This window comes from Oxyura jamaicensis, chromosome 2 (assembly GCF_011077185.1).
Source record: "Oxyura jamaicensis isolate SHBP4307 breed ruddy duck chromosome 2, BPBGC_Ojam_1.0, whole genome shotgun sequence".
Taxonomy (NCBI): Eukaryota; Metazoa; Chordata; class Aves; order Anseriformes; family Anatidae; genus Oxyura; species Oxyura jamaicensis.
Window position 1 is genome coordinate 40,239,355 of NC_048894.1, and position 16,917 is coordinate 40,256,271.

At 42.3% G+C, this 16,917-nt stretch overlaps 1 protein-coding gene across 8 annotated transcripts in view; it reads right to left on the reverse strand.

Annotated features, from left to right (window-relative positions):
• Nucleotides 1-1,864: 1,864 nt before the first annotated feature.
• THRB (thyroid hormone receptor beta) overlaps nt 1,865-16,917 on the reverse strand; it is a 129,538-nt gene continuing 114,485 nt past the window's right edge. For 7 of the 8 annotated variants that reach the window (XM_035317148.1, XM_035317150.1, XM_035317152.1 and 4 more), the window contains 4 exons: nt 16,697-16,902; nt 13,494-13,640; nt 8,988-9,246; nt 1,865-7,527 (listed from right to left, as the gene is read on the reverse strand). In XM_035317148.1, coding sequence (XP_035173039.1) covers nt 7,286-7,527; nt 8,988-9,246; nt 13,494-13,640; nt 16,697-16,902 — 854 coding nt within the window. In that variant the 3' untranslated portion in view covers nt 1,865-7,285. The remainder of the gene's footprint in view (nt 7,528-8,987; nt 9,247-13,493; nt 13,641-16,696; nt 16,903-16,917) is intronic. The other variant, XM_035317155.1, reaches the window with a different exon arrangement.

The following is a 16,917-nucleotide window of genomic DNA, read 5'->3' on the forward strand; positions in this document are numbered from 1 at the left end:
TTTCAAAACAAAACACACTATATGCTGTCTCAATTTCACTGTAAAAGGCCATCCTGGTTCTGTACAGCAGGTGAACTTGTATCACCTTTACGGGTCTGTGATTTTCCAAAGAACCCCAAGATCAGGGTGATCCACGAGCCTTTTGTTTCCCTTTGGGACCTCTGACTCAGGCATCCCATGAGTCTTTCAGCATTGCTTGACCTTAGAAGTCTCAAATCTCTCATAGATGATTCAAAGAGGCGTTTTCTGCTTCTTGACACAGGAAACTGGTAATCCGTTTTCTGGCACATCTTTCTTTGTGCCTACTGAGGCAGCCTGACTCAGTACCTGCAGGGCTACTGTTTCCCTGAGGAACAGGCACAAGAGAGGAGACAAAGATGCTCTGTGATCCCGTCTGGAAAGGAGTCTTGACCTGGTAAACTGTAAAGAAGTGGTGCAATAGGATGAATGCAGTGGAGGGACTTTCATACTTACCATTTACTTATTTCAAAGGTGGTATATCTTACTGTGAACATACCACAGTACACATAACCACAAGTGTAATACACAGGTGTTTAATGTTAGACTCGTATGGCCTCAATGGGAAAACCCTCGAGATGTGGCTCAGTTTTCAGGGGAGAACACCCTCACCCATTGCTGCCACCAGGAAGAACAAGGTGCAGCTGTGCATTGAGCAAGAGGCCCGGGATGCACGGGGTGGCTCACACTGCTCTGGACACACTCATTCTGGGAGCACCCAGTGCTTGGGGGTGAGAACCGACCATCTTTTGTTGCCTTCTCTGCGGTGATGTACATACATCAAAGCAAATACACACAGCTGGTGGGCTTCTGCTTCTCTCCACAGGCCTCACACCACTTTTGGAAAAACACAGCCTTCCCCAGCAGTACAAACAGCGAAGCCTGAGAAGATCACAGCCAGCACATTGTCTGCGGGAGCTGAGTTACCTCCTCACCTCCAGCAAACAGCTGTCACACAGCCACCCAGTCCCTTTGCCAGAGCTGGGCCCAAGCAGCCCACCACTGCCCACCACATTCCAGCACAACCCGACCTGGGGCCTTGGCACCACTTCCACACTCATCTGCCTGAAGCAAAGTGCTTTGAGGGATGTAATTTAAGGGAGAGCAGCGCGGCTTCATTGCCTTCCCCCATGCTGTTTGGATGGAGCCTCTGCCTTTGAAGGCAGGTCCCACTCCCACGGGCAGCAGTGGGAAGAAGCCCTCAGGACATGAAGCCTGGCATAGGGGAAGGGCAGGGAGCTTGGCACCATGCTTGGAAGGGCACCGTGGGCATGAACAGGCAGCCGGCCCACGAAGTCACGGCGAAGCAATGGCGTTTGGGACAGGCCAAGAAACCACCTGGGCCCAGGCCTAGGTCTCGCTCCTCTTGTGATGGGGGCAAGAAGGGGAGGAGAAATCAATACTGCAAAGGAGTATGAGGGAAGATAGGACATCTGAACGAGGAGGTCTCCACAGGTAGCAGCTGACTGAGGTATGGAAGGCGTGAGGAGTCAGGGAGCCTACCGCTCATGTCACAGCAGCCCCATCTAGACTGGGAACAAAGAACGAAAGGGCGTTCCCTTAGCATCCCTAATTGGTGAGACGTAAATCGAGTCAGTTCTCCACAGTGAGTTACGTTTGGCTGATGTAAAGAGCAGGGAAGTGAAAGTCATCGGCTGGGTGCCCGAGGGAGGAGAGGAGATAAGATATGAGATAGGCGATGAAAGCAATGCAGGAGAGAAACATGAACAGGTTAGTGACAACACGACACTTTGCTCTGTGCCCTACTCCTCCCACGCCAGCAGCTTGGAAGTGTACGACAGAACTAACAGCCTGGGACAAAGAGAAAGAGAGACCAGGACCACTGTTCGGTTATAAGCTTTTTCTTTTTTAGAATTCAAGCTTACACAGTTATCTATGCCCACTATATTCATAATTACATTTTAATATCTGCATACAAAAGCTATGTAAAAATTATTTTCTTCCCCCAAATATACAAATTTTCTCTTTAGATAGTTTAAAACATTTGTGATCACAGATTTTTTTTTAATATATTTTAGGCTGAAAAAATATTACCAATCTAGCATAACTCTTAACACTGTTTGCAAAAAAATACATCATCCAAGGTATTTTGTTTTTTACTGTACTGCGTAATGTTTGCCTTACCCTCAGGGCACGAAACTGATATAAAAAAATAAACCAAATAAGCAAAACCCACAAACCTCATAGACAAAGTAAGAAATCCTCCCAATTAACTTTACAAAAACAAATAAACAACCCAAACCACGCTTCTCTTCAAAAAAAAAAAAAAAAAAAAAAAAAAAAAAAAAGAATGACTAATTTGATGTATTTATGAGCAAACGAAAACTGAAGACTGCTAAGGAAGTAGGAAAAGAGAAAAAGAAATTACAGTATGTCAGCTAGTTCATGCCCTGATACTATCTTTACCAACATTAAATGTGTAATTAAATAAAGTGTCTTTTAATGTTTTACATTGTGCTCAGTAATTTACATAAATTTAATCTACACCTGGGTGCTGATGTAGATTTACATTTGATTGTCTTGTGCATAAACAAGGTTAGCTTTTAAAGAAGGTAAACTGTGCAATGGACAGTCACAAACAACTTATTACCTGCACAATATTGCTTTTCGAAGGCGACATCAGTCAATGTGGATACACACAAATAATGCATACTCTTTGCATTTGCTAACATCTATACGACACACTAAAACTTTGTGATAAGGCCAAACCTTTTTTTTTGTTGTTTTTAATTTTAAAGCAAAAATATACCATAGTAAAAAAATGTGCTCACGCTGTTTTGTATCTTTAAGTGGAAAATAAATCTCTATCACACTAGAATAAAGTTTCTCTCTATAAAATTTAAATACGGATCACTTCATTTCTGTATCAAAAGGAAACGTCTGGCAATCATTTCCAGATGATCACAATAACAAGACACATTAAGAGGTCCTGTGCCTCTTCCTTTGTGAAAAGGTAACTGTTGAACACTTTTAATTGCTCTCACAGTGAGAGGAAGATATTCCTTGGTTGTGGATTTCGATTCTGTCAATGAAAAAGGTTTAGCCTTAGGAATGCTGGCTACATCTCAAAACTGTAAGACTGATTTTTATAATTTATGATTCATGCAGCAAAAAGTCAATATGACATATACAGGTTAGAGTTCCATAGCATAAAAATACATCACTAGCAATGACATGCTCTGCTTGTGATCAACAGCCCTGTCTTGGCAGATTTCGAATACAAATGGTCTTTCTGGACATTTTTTTTTTTTCTCTTTCTGACGCCTGCCTCTAAAGAAGCAAGCACTTTGCTCAAGGATGGTTTTGGGCCTCAGAGGTCTAACTCTAACACCTACATTTTGGCAGAATGTAAACAAAAATCATTATCACGCACTACATGTGTCATTATAAATAGCATAACTTAACTGAGATTACACATGAAATGGGCATCTAAATGCACGTTACCCAGGGCAAAACCATGACGGATGACAATCAGGTTCGAGAGGAAGAATCTTCTATGCAACACCCCCACACAGACCACAAAGCAAAAATGAGGGTTGTGTGGCACCGTCAGAAACAAGATGCTGGACTGCACTGAAAAGTGCCTGCTTGTTGCTTCCCTCAAAAGGCCAGGTCCTACAAACGCTGCTGACTGTAGCTGCAGTACTGATGTCTGCCACGCAGGTGGTAAATCCAGTGGCTCAACTCTACAGTGGCCTGAGAACACTGGTATACAAAAGCAGGTAAGTGATTGCAGGACTGAGGTCACATCCACTAGTAAGAGTCTGCAACAGCATCCTCACGGGTTTTAGTTTTGCTCTCATGATCATGTAGGTCAGGAGTCAGACTAAGGAAGTCACCGAAGACACTCAATAAGACTGGTAGGAGATCAGAGGCCATTAGATGTCAGAACATCAAATCTGTCAGACTAAGAGCTAGGTCTTAGTTTTCAGTTGAGGAATATTACTAATCCCCCTGGTAATCAGAGCCAGATTCCAATGTAATCTAAAAAGCTAGAGAAGTATGCTGACATACGTCCTTACTGCTTAAAGCACTGCTGAACTACTCAAGGTTGGTCGCCTAATTTGAGGCAGTTCGGCCCATCTGCAGTCACCTAAGAAAGGAGGACTGGTTTTCTGAACCCTGATTAACCACAACCCCAAGCTGCATCGGCATCTTGGGAAGTCAGGCCATTAGCTTGGATGCCTAAATGCAGCTTACATGCCTGAATTCAGACATCCATTTATACAGGCTGTGTTTTAAAACTTTGTAACTTGCTTTGGTCACCTTTGGAGACAAGTTCCTGTATGAGCAATGATTTTTACAGCAGCCAGTGTGCGAAGCATTAATTCTCAGCACGGCCTCAAACTGCAGTTCTGTCCAGGGTGTTGCAAGTTCCTACATCTCTCGCTGCTTCCCCAAGTCAATCCAGTAACTCTCACATTTTTTCTAACCCGTGACCTTTTTTTATTTTTTGATTAATGCAGTCCTGATACTCCCAAGTGTTCAAAGGCCAGTAGCGGTGGCCTCCGTAGTTGTGAGCTATGAGAAGTCACTTTTGGGTAGTGACTTCCAATTTAGGCCACTGATTTTCTTTATAACTCAAAGGATGAGAATTGTTGATCTTAATGAGAGACTGAATCTCTCAAGTAGCAATGTAACTCTAGGAACTGATGCTCAAGAGAAAAAAAAGGCTTGTAGTGAGGTCACTGTGAATGACCAGGAGAAAATGACCTTTTTTCTCTGTGGTCTCATCTGCAGCACAGTCAAAAGCTTGTACACTAACTCAAAATCACAGTTAGCTACTAGGTGAGCTACTCAGACAGGCTTCATAAGGAACTCCATGCTCTGGCAACTCCAAAAGACCCACACACTTCTTTTATTTTTGAGAGCCATTTGGGGTACAGATGCCAGTAATGGATTGGCTGTTTTTTTGCTCTTCCTATGTACAATCAGTGCCCTGTCACGCCAATCCCAAATGAGATATCTAATATTCTTCACTGACTGCAGATGCTGCCCACCTGAGATTCTGCAGAACCAAATACAAGCAAGTTCATCAAGTTGTCTGGTCTCTTGTTCCAAAAAGCAGAAGAGTTTCCAGCTCCTTGTCCCCAAGACATAGCACTCTACCAGGAATTTGGGTAGAGAATGGTGTTGTTAGCACACATTTTGAGATGGCGTAAACACAGTCTGCGACAGAGGTTCTTCAACTCCAGCACACATTTAAAGACTAATTTCCAATGGCCTGCCTACTTGCTACCTGCCAAAAGCCCCGAACACGCCATTGTGTTTTATGTTCTCATGAAATTAAGTGCACAACCTGTAAGGAATAACATCAATGCTCATAACTCACTACAGGTGCATGTGACATCAAAGAACAGGGAGAACAAGATTCCACAACCCTGAAAGAAGGGCCAACAGCACTCCAAACGCTTTATCAGTGATAAAGGGAAACAGAGGTGAAAATAATTTAACCTCTGGCACATATATTGTGTTCCACCTATAAGATTAAATTTTCCTGAGTATCATGGTCTCATGAGGGGATAAATGTGTAACGTATTGGTTTAGATATGGGCCATGAGCTCTGAAAGTCAACACAACCAACCTAACAATGCCCACTGACTCGCCAGGCAAATATATCAATAAATAGCAGAGACAGAAACTGGTACAAATGAATGCACAACACAAAAGAATGTGGGATATGAGGAAGTGTGAAGTAGGTCAACTAAGTCTCTGAGTTCCCAGGAAGAACAGAAGAATGCTTTTGATGTATCATACAAATTCAGAGAATGGTTTAATATCAAGTTTATAAAATCCAGGGACAAAGCCCCTGAAAGGAGATGGATGACAGAAAGGAACCTCTACCTATAATGCCCTCATTACAGGCCTCCAAACGTTCCAGTATGGTGAATACTGGCTTGCAGATTTCGGCAGCAGGACATCCTGTCTTTGCTCAGTTCAGTTCCTGCTAGTGCATTTAGTGGAAATAAATTATTTGAAGGAATCAAGTGAGAAACTAGCCAAACAAAACACAAACGCACACCAAGGAGGGAGAACCTAGCTGATCAACACACATAAACACACACACACAGAAGAGAGGGTGAAAGAAGGAAAGAGAGAGAGAGAGAGAACACAAAAATACGGAAAAATGTTTAAGACATCTGCTGAAGATTTGTAATTATATATATATAAAATTATATATATATACGTGCATATAAACTTTATATATATATATAAAACAAAAGATTACTGCCAAGCAATGCTATTTGTATTACTGGGATAAAGCTGTACAGTCTCGAGTGTCATTAATAACACAACTGGTTTTTGTTCCATCTGATGGTCATCCCCTACATTTCATTCTTCTTGTCATCATTCTGTGATCACTCACATCCCTGAATAATTCTGAGGAAATCCTGCTATCCTGACAAACAGCCTACTCCTTCAGAGTGCTGGATTTTCCACACACCTCAGAACAAGCAGATCACCCCACTCTCAGGAAAAAGCATCTCAGAGGACCGAATTCGCCTCCTTACTCCGACAGACCTCCCAGTGAAGTTACCTGGAGTTCAAACACAGTAAGAACTGAAGGATCTTACTTTCTTATACACGTGGAAAAAAATGAATCAGTCCCTTTTACCACGCTGCATTTTCTAGATACTTGATTTATGGGGCACGGTTTTGCTGCATCCATTGGAACAATCCTCAGATAATGATGGGATCATGATGGTGATGAAGATCCTAGATCATAATGGTAATTGTCACAATAGAAACAACCATGAAGACTAGAAATTTCATTGCATTAAATGGTCACTTGTGCCCTGCAAAGTGAGGTAATACTAGACAGAATTGCCAGGATCAAATTAACAATAGCTGTTTTAACTTGGAGGCCAATTTATTTTCTGCCACTTCAATTAATCTCCCATCACTTCCAAGCAATGATGATGTGAGCTGGTGACCACGAAAGTGCTGGTGAATGCGACTGGTCTGTTTGTATTTTCACTGTTAAGCTGTCAAAGCATTCACATCAAAGGACCGAAGAACAAATTGCAATAGTCACAAGTACCTGCATTAAAGGGACGTTTTCATCCATGTGTACGCAACTGCCCCCAGCAGCCCCAAACAAACAAAAAACCAAACAAAAACCCAACCCCACCTCAAGAATCAAAAGAGAACAAAAGAAGAACAAACAAGGGTGAGAAGAGCTGGGCAATGGAATGAAATGACAGCCAGTAGTGCGACAGGGGTGCGGAGGACTGCTCCAGTCTCTCTAATCCTCAAACACCTCCAGGAACAACGGAGGGAAGAGTTCTGTGGGGCACTCCACCTTCATGTGCAGGAAGCGGCTGGCATGGCAGGCTCCAATCATTCGCAGATCTGTCACTTTCATCAGCAGTTTTGGCCAAAAGTGTGCAACATGGTGTTTTCTGTAATTAATGTAGTGTTCAAATGCCAGGAGGAAACCCTCTTGACACTTTTCTATCCTCTCGACGCAAACAAGGCCTGGGCGATCTGCAGATACAAAGAAACAGAATTATCATTACAACTCGTTTACTTTAAGGAATTCTTGATCACAAATTAGGCAAAATAGGATGATTCTGTCATAAGAAAAGAAAAGATGGAGACCAAGGGAATCTGCTCTGACGCAAACAACTTCTTTGACCCTGGGCATCTCATTTACATGTGCCTCAGTACTATCCTTGATAGAATAAGGGGATAATTCTTCCTTTCTTTATACTTTGTCTGTTTTACCCATCTTCTTGAAAACAGCTGTTTGGGAGTGACTGGAGCAGCCTAGCCTTGATTTTAGCTGAGGCTTCTATGTATATCTTACTGTAAAACAACTAAGAACCAAAAAAATCCTCGTCAGATACTTCAATCACAGTTCTTTCCTATCTGTTTCACTACAGCCTACAAGGCTTTGATCAATCTTTGATCCACAAGTGAGCTGCAAAGGAAACTGTTAGGGAGCACCAAAGAACAATAAATGCCAAACGTTTGGCAGAATGTTTGAATTGGCTCCCATGCGAGTGCTGGAAAAGTTCCTTTCACAGGTCACTCTTCAGGAGACAGTTCTAGGAAAGCAGGTCTTCTGAACTGCCTTCTGAAACTCCATTTGTGTATCCCTGCGTAGGGAACTAAAAAGAAATCAAAATGTTTTGATTGGGAATGTCAAGTGCTGTGCTGTGATGAATGTGGAAACCTTTCTGTTTTTAAGACAAAGTTAATTCTTGTTAATCGCTGTCTGTGTAGTATTACTCAGTGTCCAGTCTTCAAAGTGGTCTTGAAACAAAACCTTGCCAAATCTGCCACTGCCCAAGAATGGAATTTCCTCTTTGGGCTGGCACAGTCAGGGAAAGCATATTTGAAAACATATTTGATCTGAGAAGGAAAGAAACTCTTTGGAAATCATATGAAACTGTCTATGCTACTTATGTATCACATCACCAAGAGACCAGCTAAAACAGTCCCAGTGCAGGGAATCAACACAGCTCTCAAATGCCAGTTAGCAAGCGGGGGTGCTGTTAAGTAGGAAAATACAAAGGTCAAACTAAGCGTGTGAGACTGTTGGAATTGCGTATTAACTGTACTTCTCACCTAGTGCCTGACAGTACTTAGGGGGACAGGGAACTTACTGTAAGGACAAGTGTTGCTAAATTATTTTCTGGTCAAGACAAAGTGGCTCAGAAGCAGATCTTTCTGAGGATCACTGCTGCCTCCCCATTAAGTCACTAAACCGAGCTAGATGTGTCACCAAAGCCACTTCTATGCCTGTCTCTCTAAATACCCTTTTTCCCTAGTGCTCATGAAACTGATTTTAAGATGGATCAAGATTTTGAGAATGAATTTCACACACGTTACTCCAGTCAGCACTATGAGATCTAATACGCCCCATTTCTTTAAAGAGAGACTTGTGATGAAGACTAAAGAGCCTCAGAATGATTGGGGCCCCAATATATTTCTGTTCTCACCTGATGACATGAGCAGAACAGCCTGGAGAAGGGCAACCTCGGTGTCATCCAGGTTAAACGAAGAAAGAGACATGCCCAGGTCAAAAATGGCATCAGACACTACGCCAAGACCCCCATTTTTCAGCTGGCCCCTCGTCACCGCCATCTCCCCATTTAGCGTCAAAGTCTCACTCTCGGGGTCATAGCGCACTGCTGCTCGGAGGGACATTATCTCCATACAGCAGCCTTTCAGAAGGATGATCTGGTCTTCACATGGCAGCTGCAGAAATCATAAATGGTAAAGAAAAATATGTGTTTTTCAAACCGAACTGATTTACAACTACAGTAAATTCTGGACCATGAATCCACATTTAACAGCCCAGGGCACTACGTGGCATACAGCACTCTCCCTACAGATGTGCTGCTGACCAGCTAGTTCGAGTGCACCTCACAAAACTCCAAGACTCACATTCCTGCTTTCAGAAACTCCTGGCAGGTTAACACCCTCATGTACCCTTAGGAAATCTAGTGATAACACAGTGATAGGGAAGTGGACCTCGGCAAGATATTCGCAGCAAACCAGATCGGTGCAGATGCTCAGATGAAGTGACCCAACTTTCAGAAGTGCTTCTTTCCGTGAGACCTCTTAGTTTGTGGGAACATTATAAAATTAAGTCCAAAAAAACGTAAGAAGGTTTATTCTGAGAGCTTCCTCTCTTCCACTCCTCAGCTCCCCCAGCTTATAACTTGGCATAACAGAATAAACTATAATTGGGGCTGGTAAAGGCCCACTCAAACTCACTGCCAGCCACGCCGATTCCTCACCTCACCAAAGTGGAAGATGTTTGTGAGGGTCCAGAAGAGCGGACTGCTTTGTAATAAACAGAATTTAATATATACATATTTAAACCTAAAAGAGGTATCTCAGTCAGTGGGGCATGTGCAGTGAATCCTCTGTCCATTTCAAACAACCCAAGTTATCAAGCTATATTTATCCTAGGAAGGCTGACCTCCCTAGACTCCCTACATTATGGCTGGACAGACAAAAAAAATCTGTGGCATAGGTCCAGCTTTTATGCTGCTGCATAAGATGTGATCTTCAAGGTATGTGGCAAGACTTGTCTCTTCCGTAGCTTAAAAAATGGTAAGGTGTCCAAATTGGCAGAGGTAGGTTCTGTTTTTATGAAGTATTGCCAGGAGAATGTGTTCTGTGAAGCATGTCTTTATGTTTACATACGTAGTCCAATAATAGCAGAAATAGTGAAAAAAAAACAAGGCTATTTTGAGATTGTCACTAAATGAACAGCAAAGAGTCACACGTGAAAAAGTGACTTGTATCTACCTGGACTGAAAGAAGGCAAAAATTCTTTCATTTCTGATTTATATCAAGTTATTATATTTACCTGAATTTCAATTCAAGATGAAAAAAAAACCACAACACCGCAACAAAACAAACCACAAAACACTCTAAGTTTATGTGGGAACTGTGCACACACAAAGCAATTGCATTTATTTGGTGTAAAACCATGGAGAGTGGATGCCAGACAGTTACCTAACACAAGAGGAAAGCAGCTGCTTGTTAGAGAAGAGTTTAAAGCACAAAGCCAGCCACAGTCAGAAAAGTAGTTGAATCATGCAGCTATTTTTCCAGCAATGCCAGCTTCAGGTGTGAAGTGCTTGATATATAAGAAAAATGACTCATCCTGTTCAGGGCAATCACTTTGTATGAGGATCGCACTCAGCTCAGCAGTAGTGTGTGGAAGGCTGCACAGACATAGGAGCAGTCTTGTTACCCAGCGACACCACCACTGCTTGGCTGCTTGAGACCAAAGTAGGGAAACGAAGAGAGTAAGACATGAAAAAAAAAAAAAAAAAAAAAAAAAAAAAAAAGTGAGCAACCATGAGAGAGATAAGAAAAGGTAACTGCAGAGAAAAAACAGACATGAGAGAAAGGAAGGGAGAAGAACCAAAGAGAAATGAAGAAAAAAAAATAAGGAGGAGAATGAAGAATGCGGGAAGAAAAGCAGAGAGACACCAGTAGGGAAGATATTACTTGACACTTCAGCTGTTTTAGTAGTGAGCCATTAAACCAAAGAGAACTTCTCTTCCTACATGAACCTTCTTAAAAATTCTTTGTTGTAGAGGTGATCTGACTTTGCCCATCCATCATTTCTTTCCTAATTCTGAAGGATACATTGGACACTTGTTTCACTGACACTGTGCCTCAGGTCTTGTTTGCCAATAGCAGCATTTACCAAAGACACGAGGCCTGAACGTCAGCTGTGCTCCCAACTATGCAAGTTTCAGTACTACACCCATCATTGAGCATTGCAAACAGAGCACCCTCCAGGAGCAGGGTAAACAAATGTGACTGATACCTGCCACACGCTATCCTTTCATTTTCTCACTGTAGGGAGAAAATGCAAAGGGCAGGAACCTGAGGTGTTCACCCCAGCAGGACACCCTGGCAGCCATCACTCACACGTAATGCAGTGCGTGGAGCTGAGCTGAGCTGAGCTACCTAGAAAGGTGTATGTATGCAGACTTATCCAACATGGAATCACTAATGCCCGTGACACCTGAACTCACATCAAACTGATTAAGTTCTGCTTAGTCAGTCTCCTTCACAGAGATATACAGCACGCTCAGCCTAAGTCCATGTGGAAATTATGAACAGAGTTAATGCCTGAATGCTGAGTATGTCCTATGGGAGAAAGGAGCATTTTTTTCTCATAAACCAGTCCATAGCACACACAGCGTTCCTCCTAAGAAAAAGATATGGATTAAAAAACATGAATGTATGAAATAAAGTCAGTAAGACAGTGCCCCTTCAAAAAGGAGCAAGCATTTGTCATTTTCTTTATGCTATAGCAGCAACTGTTTGACAGCTCAGGACAGCTGTCCTATCCCTTTGTGTTCACCATGAGTTGCCCCTCACTCTGCTGTCAAACCTCCCTGCATATGGGTGTATGGGTGTCAGGTTCACAGAGTGGCTCAGCTGTAAGCAAAGTCTGTCCTAGCCGAACTGTGTAACCTGCAGAGTTCATGCCCAGCTACTCCTTGACTTCTTCAGCCATGCTTCCTGCTCAGCTCTGACACAAGTGGGCCCACGGTAGCCAGGAGGGGTAGGAGATGTCAGATGGGCACTGCAGTCTGTGTGTGACTGGCAAAGCTTTCTAAATTCAAAGACTACCTTGTTACGTCAGTGCAACTTCCAAGCAACAAACACTAAATCAGAGAAGACAGTTCCCCTCAGACACTGAATGCTGCAGGGGCCTCCTGATCTATGGATACGTTCCTTGTTTTTAAAAATCTTAATGCTGGGCCACTATTTCATGCTCTGTTGGCTGATGGAGCTAATGCTAAGATTAGCCAGGGAGAGCTATTTACACTATGCCAACCATTGATATTTAGCTCTTCTTACTCTGTAGGTGCCAGAGGAGGTAAAGACCATTAGCTGACATAAATAGCTCTCCTTGACTGACCTTAAAGAAAAGCTGCCAGCCACAGAAGAGTAAAATGCTATGGCTGCCTGAACTGACTGATGTTTCTTTCCTGACTGTTTACTTATTAGAGGGAAAAGCTGTTCCCATGTTAGGGAGCCCAGTGAACTCCTTCAGCATGGTCACTCTCCAGCAGAGTCAAAGGGTTGTTCTGCCGTGTGGGAGAGCAGGCAAGCATCCTTCCATGGCTGGACTGGGGATATTTCCGTGTTAAAACTCTCATGGTTGTGGATCCTAAGGGATTAGCACAACTTAAAATTATTAAAACTGTTAAGACTGAAATATTGTTTCAGTTACATTCAGGCTGCAGTTACGATAACATTTTTTAATCTAGGAAAAAATATCATCAGCCATTACATCTGGTCCTTCATTAGAAATGATACCTCAGTGTAAATGAGATCAGCCTAGGGCCTCTGTATTCCTAATGTGCAGCCAAGTCTATTTGAGTCTATTTAGAGTATATTTTACATGTGGCTATCTACCTGGAGTGACACCCCATTACTTTAACAGATTCTCTTACGCACACCCTCCCCGTTCAGGAAAATCACACCTAGGGAATCCAATGAGGCAAGTGCCATTCCTGGATAGGGATGTGTTCCTGCATTTGAAGAATTTGTAACTGCATAGATCCAGCTCCACAATACTAAAGCTGCCAAGGAACTGGAAAGCACAGAGGGAAGTGTGTGCTAAAATATCTGATTAAATGTAGCAAATGCACCTCTAGACAGCCTCCTTTTGCTCATTTGCTTTGTACAAGGCTACCTCTAAAGGCATTCAGGTCCCTAATGAACCATGACGACTTCCAGATGAACAAAATCAGGATTTCAGTAATCACAGGAAAAAGAAAACTCATAAAAATCCAGATGATTCTAATCCCATCTATCTTGATTCTTTTTTTTTTTTTTTTGATTATATGTGTTACGATTTTTTAAAGTAAAGTCCTACCTGTTACAGTTCAGTGCCAGTATTTTGAGTACAGTACAACCACAGCTGTGTAAATGAGGGATGCAAGGATTTTTCTTACCTCACAAAACATAGGCAACTTTTTGGCAAAATCCACCACTCTTGTAATCGCTGGTGTGATAATTTTTGTAAACTGGCTGAAGGCTTCTAAATCCACTTTCCCACCTTCTGGGGCATTAACTATTGGTGCTTGACCAATGTCTTCTGGCTAAGGATATCAAGAAAGATATTTAAAGGAACAATCTATCTTCGAGCAAGCATTTGATACTCTAAAAAGTCCTGCTTGGCAACAAAGATACATTAAAATAAAAAACAATACTATTTTTTTAATCCACTTTTAAAGTTATGCCCATTATGCCACAAACTGTGAATTTGTCTGTAAAGCATTTGTGAAAGAGAAGACTGCACATGGAAATGGGGGACTGGCAAGCCACTCCCCATGTTGTGTGGGCAGCTGCATCTTTGTGCACATGCATTTTCTTCCTTCTGCCTCTATCTGAATATTTTGTGGGTGCAGTTTATGTATTTTTTGCTTTAAAATATAGGCGTGATCTTGTTTCTTAAGTGATGAGTTTCTCACAAGTTGCTCTAAAAGCAAAGGGAACAGAGGTGACTTGTTACACCCTAGGAGATGCTCAGAGCTTTGCAGTACTGGGCTGTTTCACCTACTCTAAGTTCTGAAATCATTCCCAGAACAGATTGCCCAATATCACAGAGCTCCAGGCAATTGTCAAGGCCTGTTTCCAAAACTAGGCTAAAACAACTGATGACTAAGAACAGGCTAACGCAAAGCTAGTCTGGATGAACAAGAATTTGAACTCATCTGGGTAAAATTCTGGTTGAAAATCACCTTCTGCATGACTTCAGACCAAGACTTCTCCAAGCAAGAAAAAAAATAAAATCCTTTTATGAAGATTTCAATAGGAACACGTAATAAAATAGGTTTGACCAGAATCCATGATGAATGTTTTTCATTCTGACTGCATTTCAACATGTTCTCCCAATTCTACGACAGTTTGTCAATGTTACCATGTATTTTTAAAACAGACAAAGCTGTTCCTCTGTTTGCTAAGTGCAGCTTTGCAGTTGTAAAAGACCTGCCAAACGCTATGCAGAGGTTCCATTTTGTTCATGTTAGAGAGTTCAAAATGGGACAAGGCCCAGAGAACAACGCCTTTAAGACTGATGGAGTTCATGACGTTCATATAAGGGCACTTAAGCAGGGGAGGTGCTGAAACTGCTGCCTGTAACAAAAACTTGTGCTCGGTATTTTTTTTTTTTTTTAAAGCAACACATCATAAAAGATCCTTCCCCATCTCTGTCATCAGTCTGAATCCAAATCTAACTTCTTTCAAGAAAAAACTCAGCAGTACACTAATAATACAAGAACCAATTGTAAAAGAACAATGAAGAGGACTGGGCTCAATTATCTAGGGGCTTCTCCTGCTAAAAAGCTCAAATAATCCCAGTTTTAGGCTCTCCCCTTCCCTGCGTCTTGAGAAACTAAACCACATTGTCTGCGTGCTCATGATAAACAATATTCATCACTTCCAAGCAAGAAGACCCAAAGCTGAAGCCACGCATAACATTGTTAGTGAGAAGAAAAGAGAATACAGCATTGCCTTGGGAAAGCCAGAAGAATTCAAGTGGCTAGCTAAAACAAACACACTCCAGAAGGGCATGCTGCTGGAGAGCCCTTGCCACCTCAGGACCAGCCTCATCTGCCAAAGGGCTGACCCACAGCTCCTTGAGTGTGCAGTCAGCTCCTCCTGCTCTCCAACAGCTTCTGGCAGGGAGCTTTCAAAGCCCTCTGCCTGAGCTGTCAGGCCATCCTGGACTTTCCCTTCTGTGCTCACTGCCAGGTGTCAGTGAGCTGCTCCATACACTCACCTTGAAACTCTAGGGCTTCAGCATGAGCGAAAAAGACTTGGAGGGCCTGGAGCGAGGGCTGCACCAAGAGAATTTTGGTCTGGCCTAGAGCCAGCTGTGGATGTCACCATTGATTTCTGGACTGTCCATTTCAGCTGCCACCCCTGCCTCTGCCCCACCTCGCCCCTCTCCCAACAGTCCTGTCCTTACATCACCTCAGGCCCTGCCTCATCCCTGTACCCCAACCTCAGTCTCCCCAGTTTTATCCTAAAGCAGCTGACAACAGAGCAGTACTCCTGTCCAAGTAACCACACACTAGTGCAGCTGATCTTATAGTTTCAGCTTCTCGGTCTGTTAAAACCAATGTAGCAAACCTTGCTATGCAGGAAAACTGGAAATTTCTCTGTTGCTTCTTGCCAGTGACCACTGGCTGTGTTTTCCTGACAGCACACTACTATGAACGTGTGGCCTTTCATATAGAAATCTGGGCATTGCCACTGGAGTTAACAAAATATTATAAAAGGGATCAGCTGCTTTGAATATCAAGTTTCTCCTAGCAATTTAACAATGGGTAAAGATTCCCATTGTGGATTAGGCAGCAGGAGCCTAGGCTCGCAAAAAAGGAACATACTCTATCTGATTTGGTATACCCAGGCTGTTAAAGATGCCCGTGTATTCCTGACAGGCAGTCTATAATCCTTCTTTTGTGCTGCCTAGGCATTCTGTATTCTGCAAGGACTTTCTTTAAAAATGGATCTAGAAAAATAAAACTAATTATTTCCTAAGCCTGAGAATCACTATTTATTTTCCAATCCTTGGGCATAGGCTGAAAACTTCAGTCCTCTTGTAGTTTGCAAACCCACTATGATAGTGTAGGTATCTTCCTTTCATTGAAATTTATTTTTCTTCTCCAAATTTATTTTAATTAATGTGTTCACTTTGGAACAAGGAAACAAGAAGTACAAGTTATTAATTAAAAATATCAGTTTCCATTTAAAACTTGCCATTTTTTCTAACACTTTAAATATGTTGTATGCTAGTCCCTAATAAAGACAACTGTTCCTAGATATAATACATAAAAAAGATATGGTGTACATTATAGGCTGATACGGCTGTTGATCGGGAGTGAAACAATTTTTCTACTCTTATCATAGCACATGAAAAATATCCAGCTGGGTAAGCCTGAACTGAGTAATAAGCTATTTATCTTTTGAAGTACAAGGTCTGATCAAATATTGAACCTCAGCCAAGAATAAGTAAGCAGTAACTACAAAAATAAACAATTTTTCATTTAAGCCAAGACAGATACATGAGCGGCTGCAATGCTGGGAAGGGACTTCAGAATAAATGAAGGAACCTGACTCTGAGAGCAGCGTAAAAGGCTGAAGTTCCTACCAGAAATTTTCTTTTTTGCTTCCAGTGGCTTCCTTGTGCATTGGTGGCCACATGTGCTTCAGTGACAATTTTGATCAGCTCCCATTCCTCATCTGTTGGCTCTGGTTTGTGCCCAATTGTTTTCTGCAGCTCTTCCCGACGTCTCTTCTCTCGATTTTCTTCTATCAGCTTCCTCTTTGCCAACCGCTTGCTGTCATCCAACACCACTAGCAGGGATAAAA